Source organism: Salminus brasiliensis, chromosome 1 (genome assembly GCF_030463535.1).
Source record: "Salminus brasiliensis chromosome 1, fSalBra1.hap2, whole genome shotgun sequence".
In the NCBI taxonomy this organism is placed as follows: Eukaryota; Metazoa; Chordata; class Actinopteri; order Characiformes; family Bryconidae; genus Salminus; species Salminus brasiliensis.
Window position 1 is genome coordinate 49756447 of NC_132878.1, and position 15430 is coordinate 49771876.

The 15430-nt window shown below is 41.9% G+C and overlaps 1 protein-coding gene across 1 annotated transcript; it reads right to left on the bottom strand.

Moving 5' to 3' along the window:
* Positions 1–1190: 1190 nt before the first annotated feature.
* Positions 1191–8333, bottom strand: hnrnpub (heterogeneous nuclear ribonucleoprotein Ub). The gene is made up of 14 exons (XM_072681248.1): positions 7684–8333; positions 6357–6471; positions 5004–5077; positions 4747–4886; positions 4569–4668; positions 4345–4457; positions 3978–4241; positions 3740–3859; positions 3484–3612; positions 3201–3369; positions 2788–3051; positions 2358–2635; positions 2153–2263; positions 1191–1891 (listed from the first exon to the last, which is right to left on the bottom strand). The coding sequence occupies exons 1-14, from the start codon at positions 8180–8182 to the stop codon at positions 1841–1843; spliced, it is 2427 nt and encodes an 808-aa protein (XP_072537349.1). The 5' UTR covers positions 8183–8333; the 3' UTR covers positions 1191–1840.
* Between the last annotated feature and the right edge of the window lie 7097 nt (positions 8334–15430).

Genomic DNA, 15430 nt, shown 5'->3' on the forward strand with positions numbered 1-15430 from the left:
TCGTTCTGTTCTTACAACTCCAGCAGTTTGTGAACACTAAACGGTTATAGTCACTACTACTCTCTTCTAGGTCATGCTAATCATAAGGATGTTAAGACTTTCCTACATAGGCTAGGGATGTCAATTAAAAGCCTTCTGACAATAGGCCTATTATGTAACGACTTATGGCAAAAAAAAAAAAAAAAAAAATTATGAAAAATCAGAATACTAAAGGGAAAAAAGTAATAAAAAAATAGCTGCCGAGATTCTGGTGGCTAGTTTCCACTAGAAAAGTAGAAGTGCAGCCACTCTGTGCCGTACAACTTTCTAAATTCAACAGGTACATTAACTTAACAAATGGCTGGCAGTGGCTTTCTGTCTTCAGGTTATCCATGATTTTTTTTTTAAAGCACCAGGTTGCAAACTAAACTACTTACGGTATAAAATCTGACTGTGCTTCAAACAGGAAATGAAATAATGGCTCTATACTAGCCAACCGTATGGAGGAGTGGAAGACTACGAAGCCCACCAGTCAGTTAATCTACATTTTCCCAATAGCAAAACCTTAACAGGAGCAATGCAATGGGTGGATTTTGTTTATTTTGTATGCAAGACCTGAAAATATTGAGTTGTTTTGATGTGTGACTATGGGTAGAAAGCTGTTTGGCTTGAACGGCCATTATATTAAAAAAAAAAAAAAAAAAAAAAAAAGATCCTTGAGACACTTACTTGAAGGGTGTTTTACACTATTTAGGTATGTTTTATACATAAAATTCTTTAAAAAAAAATACAGAAATCACCTGAAAAATTACTTTGATTTCCTGGTAAAGCAGCACTGACGTATTGTTAGATAAACAATCGTTAATTTGGGTTTGATTATAAGAAACAAAAACCCCAACGGTATCTTTTCATGCAAAAGACAGTTTTACACACCAGCTTAAGGCCAGTTTTTTTTATTATTTGTACAAATATTCTGCCATCAAGCAGAAGAAGACTACCTAACATTGCAAAAGTAGTTGGATCGGTCAGTGAAGCAGAGCTTAAAATACTAGAAGTAAACGCAAAACACTTACATTTTCCTGTACAGTGCTACACATTACATAACTACTTAAGAGTCTGAAGGGAAGCAAGAGAAATTTAGCCAATGTATTCAAAGGCTCTTTAGCACCTTTGATGCGGACTGTAGGTCTCAAATCAAAAGGCAATACAAGTTGTACAAAAGCAAATAACCCATTTATTGTAAACCTATGGAGTTCAACTATTACATACTGGACTGAAATACACAAAATGAAGCTTGGGAAAAGGAAATACGGGATAGTAACAATATCACATCCACATGAACCATGAAAGGGTCTTTTTTTTGCTGCTAAATGATCACAATTACCGTTCATAGTCTCTAAAAGGAGAGTTTGTTGATCTGCAGGATTCTCAAAATGGTACAATTCTTACACACGAAAAAAAAAAAACTTGCAAAACAAGAATAATTTACATTTAGTAAAAATGACGTTATACAGAATAAAAAGCACAACCCTGAAATTCAATCAAAAGCATCCCACACAGAACGAGCTGTGGTTCTTGATATCAAAACATGGGATCTAAAATAATAAAAAAAAAAACCCAAACAAACCAAAACTTAAAATAAGAAAATAAATTTACAAAAATGTGGAAAAGTGAATCCATTGTGAATATATGGGATATCCCAGGACCTCAGGATGTGGAATGTTTGTCTGTTCATAATAATTCTTATTTAAAATGTGATTTTACTTCCTTTTCTTAAAAAGAGGGTAAAAGAGGATGCGTGGGTCAGTGGTCGCAGGAGGGAGTTTCTCCATAAGCCACCAGTCTTTAATCAAAACCCCACTTAGTAATATCCTGGGTGGTACTGCTGACTCCATGGCTTCTGGTTCCAGAACTAAGGGTCAAAAACAGAGCGGTCAGTTAAAATCAAAGTCTTACAAATCAAATGAGCAACATGGTCTGCTATGAGTCAGCTTGCTTGGTTTTGCAGTTTTCTCCAATTATGTAAAGACTCACTTTCAGCCAGTTCCCCCACCACATTATTTGTGGTCAGAAATGCAAAAGGTATAGACCTACTCAGTAAACCTGATTTACTACAGCAGCCATCTGATGACACTATGTAATCCACATTTATTCAAGAATATCATCTACTCACCCCTTGCTGCCAGCTCTGGTTGAAAGCCTGGGCTTTGTTCATGCCATAGTTGCCATTTCTGTTACCAAATCCACCACGATTTTGCTGGTTTCCTCCCCGTCCACGGAATTTCTACAAACAGTAAATGAAGAAACTCAGGTTATCTTTAGGCCATACCAAAATAAAAAGAAACAAGGTCTTGTGGGTTCATGTTACTCAAACACACCTGGTTGAAGTTGCCTCGGTTGGGTCCACCGCCCTGTCCACCGCCGCGGCTCATGTTGCCCCTGTTCATCGGCCTTCCTCTGTTCATACCGCCACCTCTGTTTGCCATGTGGCCCATTCCACCCCTTGCAGGAGCTCCCCTAGGAGGCATGTTCCTGTTGGGCATTCCACCAGCACCACCACGGTTGAAATTGCCACGACTTGGATAGCCTCCTCGGAAGGCAGGAGGCGGAAGAGCTCCTCGTGGGGGGCGATTGAAACCACCACGGGGTCCAGGCACTAGTAAGGAAAAAAAAAAAAGTGTTAAGTCAGTAGCCTCATTTTATTTATATATTTTTTTAGAAGCATGATACACACAACAGCACTTTGTAATAAGCCATTTTCTTGCAAGATCAAAAATGTCTAAAAAGCCAATAGCACAACTGCCTTACTTCCTCTGAAGTTTCCACGGTTCATGAAACCACCTCTGCCTCCGCGCGGCCCTGGACCACCACCTCGGTTGAACTGATTCTTGCCTCCTCGGTTGCGGGGTCCGCCTTTCTTGGGTGTGCCCTGGTTAGGCTTCTTCTCTGGAGGCAGTGCGCTTTTGCTTTCCTCCTTGTATTGTTCCAAGAGCTTGGTTGCCTCATCCTTCTGCAGCTCCACATAGGTGACCTCTGAGAAGCAGTCACCCACTTCTGGCAATGTGTAGATGCCTGCAAAACAAAAGGCAATTAGTTGCTCACTAAAGCACAAATCGTCGCCCATTTTTTAATTTACTACAAAGCTTGTGTTCACTAGGCACCACATTTTTATCCTGCATTCTTTACCTGATGCTGAAAAAGTATTTGATTTGCAGGCTTACCCTTCATCTTCAGCACAGCATGTTCAGGTACATCTTTGCCATCAGTCTCAGCTTTTTTCTGCGTCCTCTCCTTGTAGGCCTCATCTGTGGGCAAGACCACAACAGCTTTGCGCTGGAAGCCGGCAAAGAGACACATCTTCCTTCTCTGGGCTGCAGCAGAGACGTTGGTCTTGCGGAAGGAACAAAACAGTGGTCATAAGCTTTGATAAGACATGTATTCTTTATATATATCTTATTATAGTTTCCTGCTACACGTGCACACTGGTTGGTCAGGATCTCCTACCTGATCCAAGATGTAGTTCCTCTTCTTGCGGGCAGCGATCTCAATGAACTTGCCAAGGAAAAGTGGCGCACTCTGGGAGATGGCAGTTAGTTTTGTTGTGTCCTTGTTCTGACGTTTCAGACTGTTAATCTGTGAATATAAATAAGGTTTACTGAAGGATCAGTCAAACAATTACTTTTTTAAGTTAATAACTTCACGGTCCCACAACAAATAATATTCAGAGCTAAGGTATATTCAACCAGATCAGAATACTCACCATCATCTTTTCCACAATGGTGTTTGTTCCCAGGATAGTGTATTTTCCAGGGTTCTCATCAATGTGCTTCATCACCCATGTAGTCTTTCCTGACCCAGGAAGGCCAACCATGACAATCACCTACAACAGAATCAAAAGAATTTTTACAAACTTTACAAATCTTTATTAAAATACACTAATCCCTACAAATTTTTACAAGTCTTGTATTACATAACTATAGAATGGCCTTAAAAGCTACCTCGCAGTCTTTCTTGGACTCTGGGCCCTTGGGTCCTCGGACGCGCTGGTCCACAGGAATTTGTTGGAGAAAAGTGAAGTCTTCTTGTTGGGGGAAATATGGCGCCTCCTTCTGGCCAAAGTTAAACTCTACAGCACAATTGTGGCAGAGAACATGGGGGAAGAGAGCACGACCAGCCAGCTCTTCCTTGCTGGCTTTAAATGCCACTCCAAGGTCCTTTCCATTCTTGGAATAAGATATTTCAACTTCATCCCCATCATAATTCTACATTGGGGGGGGGGGGGGGGGGGGAAAGAAAGGATAAGATGAATACCAGAGTATCTACACCAAATAAGAATAAAATGTTGCTCCTGCCAAGAATTCTTACAATAAAGCAGCCGATGACATCATTTTCATCAAAAGCCTCTCCATAGTCTTCAGTCACGCAATTGGCCGTCTTCTTTCCTTTGAGTCCAAAGGCATAGGAATGCTCTTCCTCACCTAGACACAGATTACAGATACACATGTTGCACTGCATAGGCCAAAGTCACTTAACTGACTCATGAAGGGGAGTATAGTCAATCTTGACTCCTCAAAGTGTTGTGTACTTACCCAGCAGCAAACTGCTATTAGCCAGAGACCAGCCAATTTGAACATCATGAACATCCATGCTCTTGCTCTTCACATGCTTCACTGGGATCTTTTCAATGACCTAGAAAATCCATCAAGTCATTTATTAGTTAGGAAATTCAACTACAGGCAAAAAGGAGTATGAAGTAAAGCAACTCACCTTCATTTCAAATACAGCTTTGCCCTCGTTAACGCCATAGGAGGCACGACCTCCTGCCCACAAGTAGGCAAAGCTCTCCATGGTGAGGGATGTGGCACTGTAACGGTCTCGGGACACCTTGAAGTGCAGGTCACAGTTGTCTAAAAGCAGACCAAAAGTGTAAGCCTAGTCACTCGCTATATAATTCTAAGTAAAGATAAATATGCATGATTGTGTATAAATGGGGATAATGCAAGCTTTTCCCTTAAAACACTCACATGGATCCAGACACACCAGGGTATCATCGAACTCCTCGTCTTCTTCCTCCAAAGGTGGCAGAGGGGACTTGGCCCTGCAACAGAGGAAAGAGAACTATTAAACACAAAAGGCCAACACAGGCAGACCCCGGCTGGGATACTGTAGTATAATAGCCATCCAGATTAGATACCGTCTCTGTGCAACAAACGCTGCACACGCACTAGAGGCATTACCAACATCGTCTTCTTGGTTTTGCATAGAAACACAAAAAAAAAAAAAAAAACTTAGATTACCATTGGTGGTTGTCAGCTGACCCCAGCACATGGATCCTGAAAGAAAGCTGTTTGGCGCTATGACAGAATTTGCAATACTCTAAGACCTTTCGCTTTCTACAGACCCAATGAGCTATTAAACAAAGTCCTCCAAGTGTATTTATATCCTCGGACCGTGCCTTCTGGAAAAGGTCAAGACACGCACAGGACATTTATGACTCCACTGGTCTACAACTTAAGCCATAAAAGTAATCAGATTTCTGATCTAGGAGGTGAAACTTTTGTTTATAAAAAAAAACCTCCAATACATCACTGCAGATTCTAGCAGACAGTGGGGCATTGTACTTACCTAGCCAACAAATGTGGGGAAAACACTGTTAAAGAACAAATCAGTCTTACACTTTCACTTTCTCTCACACACAAAAAAGAAAAAGTTATGGAAGACAAAGACCACAGAATACATTCGACAATCTGAGTAACCAAAAAAAATTATAAAAAATAATAACAGCCCTGCAAGAAAACATTTATTCAGAGAGGACAAGCTAAATGCAGCATGCAAACAACAAAAGGCACGAGTGAACGCTGAAACATTGCCCCGACCACCCCTTCCCGCTCATCTTCTCCCGCATTTGGTCATTACAAGAAGACAACACTAAATCGCTCCCACCAACCCCCCCAAAAACGTGTTCGGCTACATGACACGCTGCAGGTCTGTACATAAACGCCCCCCCCCCTCCTCCCACCGTCATTAGACAGCTGCTACTCTCCTGTTCTCCCTTTGAGTTAAAGGGATGCTTTCACAGCCATACGCGCGTACAACTGCCAAAACAGTGTATGAGGAACAATGACAAGTCATGATGATTCGAGAGCCTAGATGTTACACATCTAATCATAGGTCTTGAGTTTGCAGCCTCTTCAGAAGATTACAAAAGCACTGCAAGGTAAGGTTTCATGAGCCAAGGATGACCCTCAACTGGTTCACACTTTATTAAAGAAACATGTGAGGGTGTTTTCCCTATAAGTAAAGCATTGGCTCTTAAAGCCAATACATATTAAAAGTGGCACTTCAGGGATAATGAAGGCCTTTACTCCCATCCTTACCGGCTGTATTTGCTTTCTTCAATAAATTCAAAGTAGCCCCTTCCATGTTCCTCCCGGCGTCTCTTAACACCCTTCTTATTCTTCTGATCAGCATTGATGTCTTTGTCCGCATCTCCTTTGGAAATAAAACAAAGAGTGATGAAATGCTCGGGCGTGTTGGACCCTGGGTTTAAGGGTGGTCCCACACGACTAGGAGTTCTCGGACTCCTCCTGCCCCAGTTACAAAGTTGACCACCTCTGATCAGACAGAATATGTACTTAAAATAATATATATATATATATAATAAAAAATGTGCATTCATGCCATGTGTGCAAGGTTAACCAGTCCATTTTGGTAGAATGAACCGGGTGTGAAAACCTATCTTCACATGTGAGTAATGAGGATGAATAGCAGCTTAAATTTACGATTGTTCCTTTTGCTCAACAAAAAAAAGAAAAGAAAATTAAATGAACATTCAAATACACTTGGCGAAACCTTAAATGACTAACTCGCTAAACGCTTAAAGCCGATTTCCACCACTGACGACCACAAAACGACACAGAAAGCAGAGCTAGCGTTACCTGACCTTCCCCTTACAAGTTAGCGGCTAGCTAGCCCAGATCATGGCGTCAGCTAGCTATTAGCCCCTGCAGGCTAAGCTAAGTTACAAGCCCAACTACAATTAACACAATTCTCTGTTCGGGTAAATAAAGGGAGTTACGGTTAAACCGACTAACGTACATAGCGCAATAGTTATCTGTGCAAAGTCGCTACAGTACAAATAAATCCGCGGAAACCGTACGCCGGCAGCACCGCCCGCACCGAACACTGCTAGCACTAGCTAGCATCAGCTAGCATCGCCCTAGCTAACCCGCGCGGCCGGTCGACTAACGTTGCTCATTGATCAAAATCTAGTGAATGCGCTACCAAAAGACCTAAGAAACAACTAATAGTTCGGGTTTTAAACAAATAGAAGATAGAAAAACACAATATTCGTTCTTTTCTACCCAAAAACTCCAACTCTACTACCTCGAAAACCGGCAACCTATTGTTTCGGGCGGACCGTTCTAGCTAGCTAGCTAACTAGCTTAGCATGGTTGCTAGTCGAAAACCAGCTAGCTCATAAAACAATAACGACAGATGGCCGCGCAGGTCATTTTGAGAAGAAAAACACTGGCTACAAAAGAAAATATTTGCCAAAAAATGACTGCCTAAATTATACAAGCTCCAACAAGCCGGCATCTAGTCAAGCCTTCGGCGCTAAAGCTGCAGAATGTAGCGGGTGTCCCGACCGGTCGCCATGGACGTTACGTTACAGGCTTTAAAAATAGCTCCTGCTGCACTCACCCTCTGTTGGCTGGGCTTCTTGCTCACCATCTTCATCGCCGAGTTTATCCGCATCATCTTCGTCGTCTTCTTCTTCTTCGAACGCTTTGTCCATCTCGATGGCAGCGTCTCCATCTTCCTCCTCCTCCTCCTCTCCGGCCATTTCGTCGTCCTGGCCGAGCTCGTCGAAGTCGCCCGCTGCGGCATCTTCATCCGCGCCTCCTCCATTTTCCCCCTCGTCGGCCTCCATGCTCTCACCCACCGCGTCCTCGTCCGCCTCCTCGCCAGCCTCCTCGCCCATCAACTCTGGTTCGAGCTCGGCGCCGTTGTCCTCGGCCCCGTTGTCTTCGGCCCCGTTCTCCTCGGCGTCTTGCTCTCCGCCAGCCTGGGCCTCGGCGTCGAGCGCGGCCTGCAGCCGGTCCATCAGCTCGGCCTTCAGCCCCTTGTCCGAAAGCTGGCGCTTCTTCAGCTCGTCCTTGAGCTCGTTCACTTTTAGCTTTTTCACGTTAATTGCACTCATGTCTGCAGCCTTAAAAGAAAATTTCAATGCTCACTTGTATAAAAAAAAATAAACAAAGAGCGCTCTCGGATGGTTCTTCTTCGGGACGACGCGACTCAGAAAGAGCTCCTCGGTTTCACTTCAGCTGCGCCAAAGCCGCGGTGGTTCTGGACGGCGCCTACACTCATAAACCCCTCCCGTCTGGAAATACAGGGGAGGAGCGATAACACCCAAGGTGACATCAGCTCAGGGTGTACAATTACAGTCTCACACGCTGCGTAAAAACAAGGGGACATGAGATCATCTAGGAAATCATACACACATTAATCACACACACACAAATCAACGATAGATCAGTGATATAGACATTACCGTCACCTTTCACATTAACTCAGCATTAACAATGGAGGTGCTTTCTGTCTCGTTTTAACAACAACATAAATAGAGAAGTTGCACACTAACTTCAAATAGACAGAGGCACTGGAACAGCAATGTGCACTTCACTCCTGGGCACTATCGACACTTTACTTAAATATAAAACAATAGATGCACACATTTATTCAGTATTGTCATCTATCTGCTGATATGTGCTGCTCCTGCACATTATTCATTCCTTATTCTCTATAACTGCACTGTCTTTCATCTCCAGTTGGTTTCAAATGCATATATATTTTTTTACATTTCTTCTCTTTAGTGTTATTATTGTAATTTTATTATTGAATTGTATAACTTTGCTGCATTATGCAATGGCTACTGGCTGCTAAAGTTCCTTCGGGATTAATTAATGAAGTATCTATCTATCTAGAAACATACAAAAGCTTCACAAATGGTATTATACACAACTAGTAAAAGGATGTCTGGGGTACTTGATTACTTAGGTTTTGCAGAAGATCCAGTAATACTAGATGTGTCTTACAGGGATTCTACTTAGTATCAAAAAGTTCCTCAACAAATGACTTCTAAATGATTGACAATGTATAACAGGGAAGCCTGCTAAAAAAAAAGAACAAGAGTATTTATAAAAGTAATGTTTTTTTTTGTATGCTCAAGCATTATTATTATTATTATTATTATTATTATTATTATTATTATTATTGTGAGTCTCAAAAAGCACACTTATTTTTAAATGCATATTTGATGCCTGCTCAGGAAATTTGACACACTCATCAAGTTTGGAAGAATACAATTCTTTGGTGTGGAGAGTGGACTCCATGGCATTTCCTTAAATGAGTGTCTAAATCAGTTTATCACTGTGGTTGTCCTATATTCACAAATGTTGGTGTCTCCACACTATCAGACATATTACCTACTGGGTTGTATTAGCTCCTCCCAACAGCAAGTTGGCCATTTTGAATTTTTGCACTTTTCACACCATTTTTTTTTACAAGCTTTTAAAATCCATCCACATAGTTCATTAGATTCTTTGCGTTTTTATGAATGATTTACACTTTTGCCCCTTTGTGGTGGACTACGAAAAAGGTTGCAACTATTGCAGGTTTCAATGTTTTGTTCCTTGTGATTTTACCAAGTCTAATTTATTGTGGGTCTATAGCACACATCTAATTCATAAAATGGACACTGAAGAAGCAAAACGCAACAATGTGATAGACATTTTACATATTCATAAGGACAGGACACTAAACACCCAGTCCCCAGTGTGAAATAGTGATTGCCCCTTTCTTTTCAATGGCTAGTTACACCCCCATCTAACCCCCCTCACAGCATCAGTTACAGCAACCAAAATCTTTTGTAGTTGTTGGTGGCTGATAAACCCCTTTTGAGGCCTTCAAACATTGAACTGCATGATCCACCTTAGCATTTTAATATGATATAGGTCAGGATTAGAGTTCCATTCCAAAAGTTTACATTTGCTCACATGTGAACGACTCTGAGGTGGACTGACTTGTGTGCTTTGAATCATTGTCTTGCTGCATGATCCAACTTTGCTTCAGCTTCAGCCTACTTGTAATTCTCTTAAAGATTCTCTGTTACAGTAGTGTCGGCTCTTTTTTCTCTATAAATCCCCCAATCAGCTAATAAGCATTTAGAAATGGTGCATAAAAGAATCCAGCTCCGTAGTCAATAGAAAGGCAGAGTGCAACCTTTATTTCTGTATAAAGTATACAAAACAGGTAAAGACTAAGGCACTACATGTAATGCGTTAGCCTGAGACAGCCAGCACTCTCCCAAAGCAGTCTAAAAAGTGGGGCTCCTCTTGGGCCTTATATACTGTCCTTATCTAGCTGTGGCTACCCCCACGCATATTTTTTTATCGTAATATTTTATGGTTGGATCCGCTTATAATACTATGGGAAGCCCCTTACCCCTTAATCTTGTCACTATTGTATTCGCTTATATCCGTCGTTTGTAAGACTTTGTTTTTTAAAAAGAGCGCTAACACCTGCAAGGCCATTTGTGCTGACGATCGCACTACTGCAGAATTTTGGGTGTTTTCCACTGAGTTTACCTCAGATTCACCCCAAGTGGGCTCTGCCAAGCCCCCCAAGGGCATTTACACTAATCTTGAGTACAGAAATGCTGACTGGCTCAGACTTGGTCATTATAGCAAAATACACATACAATCATGTTTATGAGTACATAATGTGTTCTTACACACAAATAATCCATCAGTAGCAATATATGTTAGCAAGACGTCTAATGCAGCAAAACATTCCCAAACTATAACAGTATTGGACAATATGGCTCTGATTATAGTTCATTAGAATCCTAGAGTTTTAGTAAGGATTTTGTAACCTTTTGCATACTGATGTACCCCATTTATACCAAGTCACTTTATGTGACTTGTATCCTGATAAGCTTTTTTACCATGTGCGTTTACACTCTGTAGTCAAATTCGGTTAGTCAGACTGAAGTCTGATTGCTGTGTGGGATGGAATTTGCAAATATTGGCTTGTTGCACAGCAATTATTACTGGTGTGTTTGGTTGTGGAATGGAGAGACAGATGTGTTTAATGTGAATCTCGGACTGAAGCGGTTTGAGCGATCGGGTTTGGATGAGTTTTAAATGAGTCTGGGGTGCGTTTACATTTGCACAGTTATAAGGTATATCTAGATATATTCCTGATACTTCAACTCTAGAAGCATAAGGTGACCAAGTGAAAACGGGGTCATATACATTTTTCCAGAATGATATACACAGGCACATAAAACTGCTTTTAGGCCGTCAGGAATCTCACTTCTGTGTGGTGGGATGTGCTTGACTGGACAACCCCTTCTGCTGTGGTGTGCACTGTGATATAAGGGTCCCAAGTAAGATTTAGATTTGACCGGGTTAGCCCAAAATAGTTAAAGAGTTAAAGAGACCTTCATTAACTCAGTTGGATTTTCTGGGGGACGCAAACACCTCATCACACCTGAAGACAGCATAAGAAGGAACACTTTTTAAAGACAGTGTATAACAGGACAAGCGTTTCTACAAAGGGTCTCTTTTTTAGTATGCTGTCATTATTATTTTTGCATGTCTCAAATAGCACTATATATTTGAGGCCTGCTCAATCACCAAGTTGGTTATTTGCCCTGCATGTGGATAGTGGACTCCATAGCATAGCAAGGACTTTATCACTGTGGTTGTCACAAAGTTTGCCTCGCCTTCCCTCTCTCGATTTACCCACTAGGTTACATTATCTCCGTCAAACAGGAAGTCACATCATTTTTACAAACTCTTTTAAAATCCATCCACAGAATACAATGGATTCTCTTAAAAGTTGATTTGTATAAACTCCAGACATACCCCAAATGAGGATGTATTACTCTTAACATTTTTTTCTACACAGAACTACACACAACTGTTTCTCCACCATAAAGCTGAATCATTTGATCATGCAGAGTAGCTTTTAAATATGCTAATGTCTTTGGGTGGTCATGGTTTCAAGTATAACTGTTGCCTTTTCTAAAGAAACCCTTTTTAACGGGTGATAGACATGCCTCTTTTGTCTCATAGGTCCAGTTCCTGGAGTCATAATAGCCCTTGATGGTTCTCTGCATCAGGGTATTCATGAATAGTGGAACATGGAGAACACTGAGCAGTTAGCACTTAGTTACAGTGCATGCAGAGGTAGGTAGAGGAGCTCAAACCAACATTCAAGTAAACGTGTTGTTGCTGTGGTAAATGTTTTACTCCTGTAAATTGCTTCAAAATGTGAGCAGAAATGTAAAAGTATTTCTAAGACTGTGGGACTCCAGCAAAGAGCCTTTATGGACGAAATGGAGAAATCTTTGTGCAGCAGTGACTCGTCCAGGACGTCACAAAAGAACCCAGACGAACGTCTAAGTCTAACAACTGCGGGCTTTGTTTTCCCCTTTAGAGAAAATCAGCATTATGAATCCACCATTAGAAAGAGACTATGATGACTATGTAAGGCTAGCACAACACTCCACAATTAGAGCATCGTATTAAAAGTCAAACATGGTGGTGGTAGTGCAAAAGATGTGGGGTGCTTGCTATTTCAGGGCCTGGGTGGCTTTTCAAAATTGACAGAACCATGAATTCTGCGCTTTACCAAAAACCCAGCAGGAGAATATGCAGTCATCAGTCTGTGACCTGAAGCTCACTATACAGCAAGACACTGACCAGAAGAAAAAGTCCTCCCATTGAGATTCTGTGGTGGGACGTTAAACAGACACTTGAGTGCACGCTTGAGGGTCCTCCAATGTGGCTGAATTAATTCTGCCATTAATTCAGTCGTTTCGCAAAGACGAGTGGGCCATAAATTCTCCACAGTATTGTAGGACGGTGATGAATGGTGTCATGGACAGTGGACAAAGTGTTAGGATAGTTATTATCAGGCATGTATGAGCTTGACTGGCAAAGTCATTTTATATGCTATTAAAGTTTCCGTTAAAATCACTGGTATTATACATAGACTACTTGAAGGATCTCTTTTTTCCCAACAAATCATTGGCAATCATTGACTCCAGTTAGTGTCGTCTGACATATATCGTCTGAAGGTTTGCACAGTCTTGTTCTTTCAATGTAACACATTCACAAACTAAACGTTATTTGGGGGGCATTTGTTTTGTACACTTTCAAACATTCATTAAATCAGGGCTCATTCATTAGACTAATGACTGTAGAAAAATCTGGACTAAAATTGTCCACCATATTGTCAAGTCTGCAGTAGAGACCAGAGGCGGATCAGACACGCCCATTCATTTGATAGACCCACCTTCTTCTCACAGATATGCCTTCTTGATGAATGTCCCTATTGATTCAATTCAGTTTAATTCAATTCAACTCAGCTATATTGTTGTAACACTAATACAGGGCAGTACAGTTCAACCAAACCACTGTTAGGCTAGGACATGAATAGTGCAGAATAGTGCAAAGGCATTAGGCAAAACACGAGACAGCATAGACAATAAATACAAAGACAATAAATCAAATAAATACAAAATATGTGCATGTACATGTGCTAATCTGTGCATTAATGCTGGGGGATTAAGGTCCAAACTAGGTTTACAGAACAGCATAAAGGCCCGAAGCTAAGCACATTTCCCCCTGGAACAACACCCAGTTTGTCCAGTAAGTGTAAAAGTGCAGTTCATGTATTTTCTTTTGAAATTAGTTAGATTTCATTTAAATTACAGTACCGGAGCTCAGCTCTGTGTGCCACTGAGATTAACAGAGGCTCCAGATTCAGTTTAAGCCCCAAACTGATGCAGTAGCATCAGAAGAAAAATGTTTTAAAAGTATTGGGATACTCTGTCCCAACCAGAAAATACAACTGGTGAGACCAAGTAAGACAAATCACTGCTGTCCAGTGAAAACCATGTTTCTCCACATGTATCTCCAGTTTTGTCCGTTATACTTTTCATCATGGTTTAACCCTGTAGTTGCATCTGTACACTGTGTCAATAATGCTGGATGAATTGACCAATAGAAATGCTCTAAATGACTTAAAATAACTCTTATTTTACATTGACTTCCATTCAAAATTAAGAGCGTTTTTGCCTTTTCCTGTAAAATGACCTTATACATGGTTTTCATTGGACAGCATCGAAATACTGCCATGTCCAGCACATTTCACTAAGCTAACATTAGCTTGCTGGATAACAACTAATCAAATCACAGTCACCATTTCACGCCAGACTCACCAGAAGAACGGCTAAGAACTTTGTATAGAGTGTTTGTTAATGCAACCAACTGCACAACAAGACACGCCATGGCTGTCACAACATCTACATTTATCAGTTATAAGTATATATATGATAAATAATAGTATGATAACTAGCTAGCTAGTTGCCTGACAGCTGGACTAGAGCTCAGGTCCTCCACGCTCAAACGCTATACTTCCAGCTTCTCCTCGCTGCTAGATTATGCTCTGCAGTGCCATGCTTCTGCTGTCCTGGCCTCCATTCATCTTGACCCGCGCGACTCAGCACCGAACTCACGTGAATATTGAAGCTTTGTATGGATAATTTAGCATGTAGTGTGTGTCTCTCGCCCCTCCAACCGGATGCTGGCCACACTGAATTCCTGTCGGGGTTGGCCCTTTAACACCTGGGCAAGGCCTTTCTAGAAACCTGCATTCATTGTACCAGCATGCCCCTGGCTTTCTACCAACACCAGTTGACCGCTGCTGCTGCTTCGTGAACCACAAAGGTGAAAACCTCTGCCAGGTCAAAAATGGAGAAATTGATAGATGCTGTGGCTCACATGGAGTCCCTTCTTCTCCGGCCTCCGTGGTTGGGCGAATCTGCCAATGTCCCCAAAGCTGTACAAACCCAGCCCATACTCATCCATTGCAGCCACCAGGTCCTTGTTCTGCACCACAGAGGAAGATTCATAGCCTCCCCAGCGCTTTCTGCTATCTCCCGACCTTCCGACAGACAACGCCTCCCAACCTCCTCAAAACCCAACTACGTATCATGCTGAAGGGTCACAGGACATCAGTCGAGCTGTACTTGACATCCCATCTGGCTGCTCGGACCACCACAACACAGGGCCAGTGTGTTCTTTCTACCTTGTCCAAGGGGTACTGCCCCCTGTTCACACGGCTCAAGCCAACTCCTGTGCCTGGTGTGGCAGGTGTGCTCAAGCTACACTGTCTCCCCTGAGTGTTCTTTCCCCATCTTAATGCATCCAGTTTATCGGTATGCTCCTAAACTTGTGGCCCATAGCCGCTACCTTATCTCCACTGTGTCCAGTTCGAGCTCTCCTTAACTGAGCTTAATCGCCAAACCGATCAGCTCTTTGTGTGCTACGGCTACAATTCAGCCTCTGCCAGCCCGCCATTCTCAAAGCGGCGT

Bases quoted from the DNA above. Each gene is read 5' to 3' on its own strand.
- hnrnpub (XM_072681248.1), bottom strand. From the start codon at position 8,182: ATGAGTGCAATTAACGTGAAAAAGCTAAAAGTGAACGAGCTCAAGGAC. The intron at 3,860-3,977 runs GTAGCTTTTAAG...ATTCTGTTGTAG, and splicing joins AGTCCAAGAAAGACTGCGAG to GTGATTGTCATGGTTGGCCT. The intron at 1,892-2,152 runs GTGAGTAGATGA...TTTGACCCTTAG, and splicing joins ACCAGAGCTGGCAGCAAGGG to TTCTGGAACCAGAAGCCATG.